Source organism: Mytilus galloprovincialis, chromosome 4 (assembly GCF_965363235.1).
Source record: "Mytilus galloprovincialis chromosome 4, xbMytGall1.hap1.1, whole genome shotgun sequence".
Classification (NCBI taxonomy): Eukaryota; Metazoa; Mollusca; class Bivalvia; order Mytilida; family Mytilidae; genus Mytilus; species Mytilus galloprovincialis.
Genome location: NC_134841.1, coordinates 20,306,913 through 20,320,817, shown reverse-complemented (window position 1 = coordinate 20,320,817; position 13,905 = coordinate 20,306,913). Strand labels below are relative to the sequence as shown.

General features: G+C 30.0%; 1 protein-coding gene across 1 annotated transcript in view; it reads left to right on the top strand.

The window, feature by feature from the left end:
* Positions 1 to 736: 736 nt before the first annotated feature.
* The window catches only part of LOC143071582 (mucosa-associated lymphoid tissue lymphoma translocation protein 1-like), a 28,845-nt gene continuing 15,676 nt past the window's right edge, over positions 737 to 13,905 (top strand). The window contains exons 1-8 of the mRNA XM_076245981.1: positions 737 to 894; positions 7,505 to 7,690; positions 10,117 to 10,280; positions 11,088 to 11,271; positions 11,817 to 11,932; positions 12,524 to 12,559; positions 12,941 to 13,098; positions 13,797 to 13,905. Of these exons, the coding sequence (XP_076102096.1) occupies positions 7,518 to 7,690; positions 10,117 to 10,280; positions 11,088 to 11,271; positions 11,817 to 11,932; positions 12,524 to 12,559; positions 12,941 to 13,098; positions 13,797 to 13,905 (940 nt within the window). The 5' untranslated portion in view covers positions 737 to 894; positions 7,505 to 7,517. The remainder of the gene's footprint in view (positions 895 to 7,504; positions 7,691 to 10,116; positions 10,281 to 11,087; positions 11,272 to 11,816; positions 11,933 to 12,523; positions 12,560 to 12,940; positions 13,099 to 13,796) is intronic.

Here is a 13,905-nt window from a genome sequence, read left to right as displayed (position 1 = left end):
TCCCGGCCGGAGTGCCTGGAAAACCGTTAAACACGAGGAAAGTTGACTGTTTTTAGGGCAAATTTAGGCATCATTCGTTAAAAAAACGCAGGAAGAATTAATCTCGTATAAACAAATCAAAAACCATGCTGGTGCCAGTGGTGAAAATATCAATCATTAATCACGGCCGGTCTATATACCGAGAGCTGCAAAAAAATATTTCAACCACTGATAGATACATAGTAATTTTGCCTAACTATCTCGGACTGGAATTCTTTATTTGAATAAATATGATCATATTTAACTTTGGTATTTCCTTATTTCAAATTCGACGAATATTAATTATCATACCTGCCAACTTTTCAAAATGCCCATGGGGGTTTTACGTGAAAGACGGTTCTTATAGTCCTACAAAAACTTCAAGGGGGCCTTCAAATTTATTTTAATGTGGTTTTTTGGTTTCTTCGTGCTTTAACAAGTTCATAGCCATTGTTAAATTAATTGTTTTCTCTAAAATAGTGGACAAAATTGCTCTTACAAAATTTCCACTTGGGAGTCTCCATGGGGGAAATCCCCCGCAAATAGTGACAGTTGGTGGGTATGAATTATCCTAGGCTTCCATTCCTTGAAACATTTATCGGTAAACAGTATGCTCAAAATATAGAGCACTTTGATTATCTTTAAATTTGATTGGCTTTTTATAGTTTGATTTTGGACTTCCGGGTTTCCTTTTTGATATTTACACTACTTCCGGGAAAACAATAACATGTTTTTTGTCCAACAAAATGCACAAGCAAAAGCAAGCTGTTAATAGCACAAAGCCACCGAAGTTACAGAATTCTTCTCTTGATATATAAATGAAGATTATAATTTTATTCATTAATAGAGAAAACAACGACTGTCACCTGATATAGTGTAAGAAAAAATGACCCGGGAAATATTTTTACAATGGGTTCAAATAGAATTTTTCGATTTATTTTGTACATGTGTTCGATTAAGATTGTTTCGTTTGTCAAATACTACAATATCAATTTATGAAGATATTCAAGTTTTACACAAACGTATTATTTATATTAGAAATGCTTCTGGCACTTGACCGAAGTTGGCAAAACTGAAAAGATGATGTGGTATGATTCACCTTATCGCTATCCTGACATGCGTCAGATATTTTCTATAATGACGTCAAAAAAAATTACAGGAAATTTGTGATATCCAGTAAAGGCAGACAAATAGCGATAAGGTGTATGCGACAACTCTCCACAATAGACCAAATGACACAAAAATTAACAGCTACAGGTTGCCGTAACGCCTTCATTAATGAGCAAAGTTCATACTATACATAGTCAGCTAGTAAAAGGCCCTGAATTGACAAATGTAGAACAATTCAAACTAGAAAATTTAATTAAGGGCCTAATTTATATTTAATTAAGGAATGACTGTAATATTTTTTCTGTCTATGAAGAAATAACATAAAAAATTTGGTGCAAACTGAATAACGCGCGTAGCGGGTTATTTAACAGTGTGCACCACATTTTTTATGTTATTTTGAATAGACAGAAAAAATATTACAGTCATTTCTTATAATTTAATTCTAAATTCCATTTTAAACCGTAGAAAACCATGAAAAAACGTTGATGACGTCACGTTCACATGACTAAATTATGTCCATGGGCTCATAACAAAATAACGTCAGCCAATCAGAAGACGCGTAACATCCAAAATTAAATTATTAACAATTAACATCAACCAAGATGTAACACATCAAAAAGGACCACCACTGAATTACAGGTTACTGACTTGGGACAAGCACATACATACATAATGTGTCAGGGTTAAAAATGTAAGAGGGATCCCAACCCTTCCCCTAACCTGGGACAGTGATGTAACAGTACAATATAAGAACAAACTATAAAGATCAGTTGAAAAAGGCTTAACTCATCAGATGGGGGAAAAAAGCATATATTTTAGAATCCATCACCTGATCACAGTATGTCAGTACTCTGAATTCTCCAAAAAAAATATCATTTTTCATGGAAAACCCTTATACATAGTTTAATGAACCATACTTAATTTTATGTCGCTTTAATTTACTCAAGTAAAGACCATTTAATTCTAAATGTTTGTGCCTTGTAATATGTATGCAAGTCTCAGTATACTGGTCCAGTACCATTTGCTGTAAGAAATTCACAGTTTTCCTTAATAACTTTTGCGAGTAAAAAAATAATGTGAATATAAATCGTCCTGAAATATTTAAACATGGATCTTTCCTTATACATGTATAACTACATCATGTACATCAAGTAAATTAGAAAAATCCCTAAATTAAATTGCCACATAGGCGGCTAGAAAGGAATAAACACGAAATAAAGTATATGCAAAAATATGTTGGTTTACAGTAGTCCATCAAATCTTCAAGCTTTTCTTCCTCTGGCTAAATCTGACCTGATCCAAACACTTTTAACAGTTATCACTCAAAGGGCAATTAACACCTATTTTATTTAAACTTGAGTTTCAAAAACTCAATGTAATGAAACAACTTGAGCTTCAACAACTTTATGTAATGAAACTAATACACAATGCTTATAAGTTATTACCAAAAGTACAGATCAAGTTTGAATTTTGGTGGTGTCACTTTTACTGTTCCTTCTAGAGTTATGTTTCTTTATAAATTGAAAAATTGCTTAATTTTTTGTTTCCATTCTCTTACTTAAGTTAGTCTCAACCAAATGTTTTAAAACTTATACATACATTACATAATGCGTATTACCACAGAACTCAAATCAAGTAATGTCACTTTTACCATTCTTCAGTTGAATGCAGTACTTACAGAAAGTCACAGGTCAAAAAGTCACGGACAAAAAGTCGCAGGACAAAAAGTCACAATTCAGTTTTGAGATTATTTTTCTTTGAACAAGAAAACACTTATTTTGATTTTTTTTTAAATATGAAGCAACTTTGTAATTAAAATTTATTCAATAAATATAAAAAATGATCAAATAATTGTTATGAAAACAAAATGTCATTTTGCAGATAGACATATCCTTTGCATGATTAAAATTTAATACAGTTTCATTAATCATTGTTTTTTTAGCAATTTCCTTTACTTAAAAATGAATATATGTAAAAAAAAAAATATTTCAACAATTGTCAAATTTTTTTTTTTTTTTGTCCTGTGACTCTGTCCGTTTACCTCTTCAGTTATGTCCCTTTATAACTTTATAACTTTATAAATGTAATCAGGGGCATCGTCTGTGTCCCATGGACATGATGGACACATTCCTCATTTATTTTTCAACAATTTTATTACAATTTAACTAAATTGTACAATTTAACTAAATTGTACAATTTAACTAAATTGTACAATTTAACTTAATTGTAAAGAAATTGTTAAAAATAAACATACAAACTATTATTAGGTAATCAAGTTTGGTGCAGTAGAACATTTTTTTTTCTGTAAAATTTACCTCTCTCATATCTTTAGTCTATACATACGTGTACAACACTGAGGTTGTGAGTTCCAATCCCACACATGGCAGGTGTGTCAACTCTAATCTTAGCTGACTAGGAATGTTAGTTTTCCATCTAAAGGTTGGGGATTCTCTACAGGCTTTCTCCATGAATAAAAATTGGCCAACACAAATGAACATAAATGCTTTAGGTGGTGTTAAACACCAATCATTCAATTAATCTTCTATTTAATTTCAATTTAGAAAAAATGAGAAAAAGGTATCAGAGCTCCAGATAAGCTGCGTATTTGCGTGATCACACAATACAAATAATAAAAAAAACCAATGCAATTGCCCATTGCAGGATTCAATAACCCAATTAATTCAAAGGAAAACCCAATTATATGCCAAAACCATGAGTTCTCAACCCTTTTATTGGCTACCATTTGCGTTATTCACCCTTATCTGTTTACAGTCATCGTGTAAACTATTTTTATAATATTTATAATTGGAAATTTCCTTTCGTTCTAAAAATAGATCCCTGCATCAAGTAGCTGAAATGGGTCCCTGTTAGAGTTTTCCATTGTCAATAGGTACACATGTTTTTGAAAACATTTTGATCTTCTTGGCGTTTATTTAATTAGCATGTGTCATGTAGTCATATTTTTTTCGCATTGCTCAGGTTTATCATAAAATACATTGAATAATAACGAAAGTGAATGTCCGGTAAAAATATTGAATAGAATCATGTTTTCTGCTTCTTTTGAAAAGCTGAGGAAAAGTTATGATGATAACAAGACTCAGCCAGTGTTTTTAGGAAGCATCCATCGAACACACAGGCGTGTGTGCGTACTTTAACGAGAACATTGCTAATAAAAACAGGGTTTCCTCAAAAACGAAATCAGTTGGAAAAAATGAAAGGCCAAATCAGTTATGACATGATAAGGCATCAGAAACAAAAAGTTCTAATAAAAGACAACTAAACCCAGATTTATGAAAATTGGAATAAAACAAAAACATTCAAGTATAATTAGAGTTTATATACTATTTTTTTTCTTCATTTTACGGTTAATTAATGAATACACACACAGGCACTGGTCTCAGCTATAGCTACTTTCCTTAGGCGTCAGCCTCAACTTCCGGTGAGACAGACTATCACAATGTTCTGCTCCAAGATAATGTAGTACTAGTGTTCGAATTCTGATTCTTGGATATTTTGAGTTGCTACTCTTTTGAAAATATAACAGCTTGAATAAAAAAGGAATAAATGTTCACCGACATTTCAGATAAATTTAACTTCATTTTGAAAATAAGTAACACAAACACTTTGCGGATCGGACATTGGCTGAAGAGAAAATCAAAAGAAATCTACGCGAGACAGCGTTTAATTCATGAATATTTCATGAATGAACATTTTCCCGTACTATTTTTTACTATGTACAATATTTACAACTGTTTATTATTGAATAAGTAAAAGCCCGAGTGTATCGAAAGAGTCTGGTATGCGAGAACAAGTTGATCTTTGACGAAGTTGTCGGATAATTGACAAGTGATAATGGTTTGATTTATTTTAACAATACACAGGTGATAGAATATAAAATAATTGATAGTTATATGGCTTATGTCTCACACCAAGGACGAGTAAAGTTAAATATAGGCTTTAATAGAAAAGTGCATTGTTTTTGTCAAACTGACATCGATCTGAAAGTTTTGATGCCAAAAATAACTTGAAAACTTTTAATTCCGTTATTTAAATACTAGCTGTTTCACATTCCAATGTGGATATAAGGACCCTCACTCGTTCAGCATGCTCAAATGGATCAAACTGACAACAGAAAAACATTATCTTATTAAATGACAATTAGTATCATAGCATCCGTATAATTTAAAAGCAACCAAGTCATCATTTACTTCTTAGAATGTTATAGTTCAGTGTATCAAGACCGAGATCAAGCTAAAGACAAGTGCTGTAGAAATTATTAAAATGATTTAATAACATTTGTCCATGTACTAGCAAAATGACTTTCTTAGTGCTTAACAATGCAGTGGACGGATCCAGAACGTTTTATCCTCACACTTTATTCCTGGGGCAGCATGATTCTTTAAGATTGACCTATAATTAACAATGTGTCGTCCTTACACAGAGGCAATGATTACTAGTATATCAAATAAATGGCTTAGAACAAAAATCTCAAATGTCATTGCCTCAATGGTAATTACACAGCAGCAACTACAATGTGTTACAGGGTAATAAGCACCTTAGATCAACATTGTATGAATCTAGTGTATATAAACTTTTTATTCCTGAGGTCATACTACTATTGTTCAGTGCCCCATCATATTGAGTTTTATCCTTGTTTTTTCTGTGAGTATGTACGTCCCTTAATAATTACTTGTACGTACGTCCATACATCCCAAAATAGATTTCTGTTCTCTTACTTTAGTTTGCCTGAACCAAATTTTATGTAACTTATACGCAATGCTTATAACCAAAAACCACAAGTCAAGTTTGAATTTTGTTGGCGTCACTTTTACCATTCTAGATGTAAAGGGGTGAAATTTTCAGTACACCCTGTCAAGTATATACCCTTATATATAAGTTTGACTTGTAGCTTTCTTCAGTTATACATTTATCAAGTGAACATAAAAACGGTCTTTAGATTTAGAAGTATAGATATATAAAACAAGAATGTGTCCATAGTACACGCATGCTCCATCTGCACTATCATTTTCTATTCTTAGTGGACCGTGAAAATAGAGTAAAAACTCTAATTTGGCATTAAAATTAGAAAGATTATATCATAGGGAACATTTATAATACTAAAATAACGAGGTCCAATTTGTCAGCTGTCATGGGGTAAAACGACAAATTAAAGACTTCAATTTTATATATATATCAAATATAGGACACTAATAAATTCAACCATTGTCAAATTGTTCCCTTTTGTAGTATTTTAGGCAGTAAGCCTTTCTAAGATGACAATACGAATACTAAAAATCTGGACTTAAAATAAGGCGTTTAGGTACAGTTTTCAATTTGTTAGCGGGCATAACATAAAACAGCGATTCAAAGAATTCAACTTTATTTATAACTAAATTAATAAATATAGGACAATGCTGTTGATTAAAAAAAATACTCCATTCCAGGACCTTTTGTTTTCCAAATAATTAATATTACCAATAATTAATAAGTTCCAGGTCGACAGGTTCAAACAGAAAGATTTTGAAAGCAGAGAAAACTGTGCATCTTATAATCGGCATGACTTTATCAGATGATAATCCCAATATTAAAATAAGGCTTACGCATAGTTATATACTTTAATTCAGTCACAGACCCGCGACATCACAGGTGTGTTCTAGTGTGTACTAAGTTTTAAATTGATTGGACTTCGACCTCATCAAAAACTACCTCAACCAAAAACTTTAACCCGAATGGGAAAGACGAACGGACAGAAGGACGGAAAGACGAACAGACGCACAAACCAGAAAACATAATGCCCATAAATGGAAATTGCTGGCGAGACAAAGGTTTAGTTTGAAAAATCAACACTGTGGTTAAATACATATTTGAAATAATACACGTCTATAACCTATTTGAAATAATACACATATACAGTTGCAAACTTTCCATAGGTGCTATCCATCACTTTGATTTTTACAGTTTATATGAGAAAATACAAAACTGGCAGAAGGTTTGAAACGGAACACAAATTAAACCTACAATTGCTCCTCAGTGAATAAACCAAATAAAACAGCTAGCAAATAACCCTAACCCTAACCCTAAACCAAATAAAACAGCTTAACAAATTAAAGAAAGAAACATATTTAAGATGGGAAAAAATTTGGGGTTGATATTGCCTAAATATTCAATATTGTGTTGATGAAAAAACCCAATACATTAAGGAGCTTTGTGGTGAAAAACGCAATATTAATATGAGGGGTGAATTGGAATTGATAATGCAATTAGAAAACTTTATCACCCAATTATATAAGAAAATGGTGGGTAAAAAACCCAATTTGTGAATTCTTATCTGGAGCTCTGAAGGTATACTGTACTTAAATTATGCTCTATTTTTCAGGTATGCTTGATTTATGATGAATCGTGAGCATTGTAGACGACTACATGTCCACCCAGATACCAATATTGGTGAATTATCAAGTAAATTTATGCTCAAATTACGTGATGATCTAGATTCTAACCCAGAAACATGTAACTGGAGAGCATTGTTAGATAAGGCAGCTGATAATCCAAATTATAGATTTAGGTAACTATTGTATAATATATATTCAATGTGATGATGGTCCAGCCGTCCTGTGGAACATATACACAGGTGAATAAAGGCATATATGGCTCCTATCTTCTTGGATTTTTCACACTTGGTTCATTTGCAACATAGATTTGGGAAATTTGTTTATTGCTGAATATAATAAAATCTTTAGATTTACAGTTCACATGTTGCAATATGATTTGATAAGCAGTACTTTCTTGTTTAATTTTATTTAAAAATACAATCATAATGAAGAGATTTTGAATCCAAAAGATAGATCTACCTTATAACAAACAGTGATTGATGTGTAAAAAAAAATCATCTTCAACAATTAGAGGCAAAACTTCATTCAAATGCAAAGTTTTCTGGTTTTTTATGTAAATAAAATATATGGAAAAATATGTCCTAACTATTATTGTGTTAAGATTTCTGTCTCGTTTTTGTTTTATTACCTGCATCTTGTTTTATTCATATGTGGCAGATCTTCATGATACAGATCACAATAGAAAATAATAATAATATTGATCTTCAACAATGAAGGCCAAGTAAAGTTACAAATAAATATAAAAATCTATCAAAAACCAAATTGAATATATCAAAATTATATAATTAACATCCAAACATCAAACTTATCATAATAAGTATACAAAACATGAAAATTATCCCAATTATGATACATTGTAATAAGTGTACAAAACATGAAAATTATCCCAATTATGATACATTGTAATAAGTGTACAAAACATGAAAATTATCCCAATTATGATACATGTAATAAGTGTACAAAACATGAAAATTATCCCAATTATGATACATTGTAATAAGTGTACAAAACATGAAAATTATCCCAATTATGATACATTGTAATAAGACTTAGTGTACAAAACATGAAATTATCCCAATTATGATACATTGTAATAAGTGTACAAAACATGAAAATTATCCCAATTATGATACATTGTAATAAGTGTACAAAACATGAAAATTATCCCAATTATGATACATTGTAATAAGTGTACAAAACATGAAATTTATCCCAATTATGATACATTGTAATAAGTGTTCAAAACATGAAATTTATCCCAATTATGATACATTGTAATAAGTGTACAAAACATGAAAATTATCCCAATTATGATACATTGTAATAAGACTTAGTGTACAAAACATGAAAATTATCCCAATTATGATACATTGTAATAAGTGTACAAAACATGAAAATTATCCCAATTATGATACATTGTAATAAGTGTACAAAACATGAAAATTATCACAATTATGATACATTGTAATAAGTGTACAAAACATGAAAATTATCCCAATTATGATACATTGTAATAAGTGTACAAAACATGAAAATTATCCCAATTATGATACATTGTAATAAGTGTACAAAACATGAAAATTATCCCAATTATGATACATTGTAATAAGACTTAGTGTACAAAACATGAAAATTATCCCAATTATGATACATTGTAATAAGTGTACAAAACATGAAATTTATCCCAATTATGATACATTGTAATAAGTGTTCAAAACATGAAATTTATCCCAATTATGATACATTGTAATAAGTGTACAAAACATGAAAATTATCCCAATTATGATACATTGTAATAAGACTTAGTGTACAAAACATGAAAATTATCCCAATTATGATACATTGTAATAAGTGTACAAAACATGAAAATTATCCCAATTATGATACATTGTAATAAGTGTACAAAACATGAAAATTATCCCAATTATGATACATTGTAATAAGTGTACAAAACATGAAAATTATCCCAATTATGATACATTGTAATAAGACTTAGTGTACAAAACATGAAAATTATCCCAATTATGATACATTGTAATAAGTGTACAAAACATGAAAATTATCCCAATTATGATACATTGTAATAAGTGTACAAAACATGAAAATTATCCCAATTATGATACATTGTAATAAGTGTACAAAACATGAAATTTATCCCAATTATGATACATTGTAATAAGTGTTCAAAACATGAAATTTATCCCAATTATGATACATTGTAATAAGTGTACAAAACATGAAAATTATCCCAATTATGATACATTGTAATAAGACTTAGTGTACAAAACATGAAAATTATCCCAATTATGATACATTGTAATAAGTGTACAAAACATGAAAATTATCCCAATTATGATACATTGTAATAAGTGTACAAAACATGAAAATTATCACAATTATGATACATTGTAATAAGTGTACAAAACATGAAAATTATCACAATTATGATACATTGTAATAAGTGTACAAAACATAAAAAATTTCAGAAAATATCTACCAAACTTCTAAGACAACCATCAATCTCCATCATACACATAGTTATAGGTATTTACAATGTCTGAAATTGATTTATTTGAGTACCCCAATTTTCTTCAAACAGTAGTGCAGATGTAGAGAGAAAGTTTGGAAGCCAAGTTTACCATGGTAGTCCCAGCAATAAGATGTTATGGGAACTTGGATCCATGGGAATGACTGCCGCTGAGCTAGTTGACTGTCTAGATAAGTTAAAGTTGGAAAGTGTTCTTATGGATATAAAGAAATATGGTAAGTTAAGACTAATTATATTGTATTAAATTCTAAATTATTGTGATTTTTTTGTTAATGCATATAACATCCTGGCTAGGTGAAAATCACAATAATAAGAACTCACAATGTGATATCTTTTTAAATATAAATATGTATGCATGGGGATTTTCCTCAAATCCCAATAAATCATAATAATCTGGCATTCTGTCCATTTAAAAAAAAATAATATCTTAATTAACAGTTTATAGTTCCTGTTACGTTACTTTTCTATCTTTTATGGTTATTTTTCCATTTTATACCCTTATATGTTGATATTTTACTCCTTAAAATTTTGTCTGATTAACTAGTAGCAGATGAGGATAGTTCCAAAAGCAGTTTTTTAGGTCACTTAAATAATTACCATACATTTCTATATCATAAATCAAAATAGGACAATCTATATAAATATAATAAGAGATATAATATTTACTCATAATACTGTGGATTCATTTATTTCGGTGGGTTCCAATTTTCCTGGATTGAAGAAAACTTTCATTTTAGTGGATATTTGATTTCATTGTGTTGTTAATCAATCAAATTTGTTGTTTATCTATACCCGCAGAAATTTTTGTAAAATAAAGATAGGTTGATTATTGATGTGGTCTTGTACTGTTCAATATATATTTTTATCCATTATATGTAGTATTGTTGTGAACTCAAATGCAAAATTTATTAAACATTTAAATTCATTGTTTATCTGTACATCTTAAAATTAGTATTCCACGAATATCCAGTAATTATGAATCCACAATACATTTGCACTGTATGAATTATGGTAAATTTCAGAGCCAATTGTGATTATTAATCAACCAGCTGAAAGAAAAACTGTAAACAAAGGAGAAGTTTTAGAACTAGAAGTCAAAGCTATAGGTTTCCCTTATCCTCGATACCAGTGGTTCAAAGAGAATAAAAAGGACTGGGATATCTTAGATAAAGAAAAAAGCAGCATACTCAGAATTAGAAATGTCAGGTATGATATACACAGTTATAGATTAATATTGAAGAATTCAAATATAGAAAAATATTCACTAGTGACCATGCTATTAGACACATTCAATCACAAATTACCCTTTTGTATATTTTACATTTGTTAAATAGTCAAACATGTGTGCAACATGTAGTTATTCATGACATGTAAAACTCTGAGCAGTTATACATATTTGCAGTATATAGGCATACATGTGTAAACAGTACAACATATAGTATATAAACTGCTAATACTAGGGGATGTTTAATAACCTTAAATATCCATGAGGATCTTGCACGGTCAGAAGCATTACAAAGATAAATAAAGTTATACATGTGAACAACATATATTTATACATGTGCCCAAATTTAGTTCTAAATGTGTACAACATAACAGCATGTAGTTATTCATTTGTACAACATAACAACAAATAGTTATACACGTGTACACCACATGGGAAGACATGTATACAACATACATTTATACTTGTTTATAACATAAAGTTATACATGCCTACAATGTAAAATGATATTGTTTATCCCTTACAGTACATCAGATGCAGGTGTGTACTGTTGTAGACTACACAATGGAGATATTAACTCACAAGTAGAGTTCACAGATCAGTCTACAGTAGTTGTAGAGATGAGTAAGGACCCTGTGGCATGTACGTATAAACTGATATTTACTCCATAACACAATAAAACATATTTCTTCCATACATGTGACCCTCTTTTAAACTTTGGAGGAATTTAATGTTAAAGCTATATACAATATGATTGATTAGTTGTTGTAAAACACCTCTTTTAGCACTATGGGCAAATTTCACAGTTTTTATAGATGGAAGAAGCAGAGGTGCTTGGGAGATTTACCAACCTTCCGCAGAAACTAACAATTCTAGTGAATAAAGGTTTTAATTTTATATCTGTAGTGAATGTAATTGTACTTAATTCAAGGTTGTAGCTCAAACAGATGAAGTCACTTCAGACTGTTTAGATTCTTCTATGAAGGCAGTTTGGATTTTATTTTTACCGAAGTTTTTTTTATTATCGCACATATCTGATGAAATTTGTTCTAGAAACATGTTTTGCACACATACATTGGTATCCTTATTATTTTCTAACACAATTGGTGTTTGTTTATTTAGAATAGGACAAACAGTAACAAGTAAAAGTAACTTTATCAAATATTCTGAATGTAAAGAAATGTTAAACTTTTACATATAAAACTTGATAATATCATGTTTATTGTATTACAGATAGAGATACCTTTGATGATAGACCATCTAGATATGGTAAGACTTTAAATGTGTATGATAATTCCTACTTCACAAATAATGCTATCGCAGATATCATGTGCGCAATATCACATGAATATCAGATCAATTTATATTTTTGATTGAAAGAAAATTTTTGAACTAGCAAATCACTTCATGTTAACAACAGACCCAAGCATCTGTCACCTTTGATTAAAACAATTCAAACGAAAAACCTGATGGCCTGATTAATGTACAAAATAATGAAAGAAGTTTACATTTTTTTTATGTGAGGATAAGATTGAAGAATTAGGACAAGTGTAAGGGTTAGTGTTAGTTTGAATATATTTGATAGGAATTGAGACCCAAGATAAAAAAAGACTGAAAAGTAATATATATATTTATTTTTTTTGTTTACAGATTTGATTCCATCATTTGAAGTACAACCTAAGAATGTTACTGTACAGATTTGTGATGGTTTTATTCTAGAATGTCGAGTTCTTAGTAAATATCCTGTCATTTATGATTGGTATAAAAACCATGAAATAATTAAAAGATCTGATCAGCCGTTTTATGAGGTAATTTATTTGTAAACACTCCAGAAATTAATAAATTTAGACTGAAAAAAAATATAGAATGACAAACATAAAAAATAAATGCGAAAATTCATAATTAACAGCACCTGGTGATAATTCTTAGCCTTTTAATAGACTTAAAAAATAATTTGAATGCAGAAAAACTACACAGCATCAGAAAATAAACAACAACAAAAAAATTCTGAAATACTTCAGATTTTCAGAATAGTTTTTAACATTGTTTTGTTTTAAATGCAAAAATATATTTTTTACAAGAAAGAAGTGCTCAGATAAATGTTAAGAATCCTTCCAATAATGACAAGAAAGAGTATACAAAACTACGATAACAGAACAGCTCTGAGTCATATGCATTCACTCCTAAGATTTAAAACACAGCTTTTGTTATAAACAAATTTGTTTTACTGTAGAAAAACAAAATACAAACCCGAGCTGGATGTGATAAAGGAAAGCAATAAGTATGGACATTTAAATGTGTCTGTCTGGCAAATCATTTGAATTGAAGTGATAAAAACTTGGTGAAACTCAAACACATTAACTTAAGTATCATAACCAAAAATTGTTCAGAAAGTATAAAGTGCAGAGGCATGCGCAGTTAACAGGAAGTGTAAAAGTAACTAGTATTCTATTATTTCATATTAAATATCAACAAATTGATAAACTAATGAATGTGTCTGCTCCAGGTGAAAGCTGCATATAAAGCAGATATGGGAACATATGAATGCCGAGCCAGGAACCAGTTAGGTGAAACAATGAGTGATGTAGTAAAAGTAACAGTTATGTTGGGTAAAA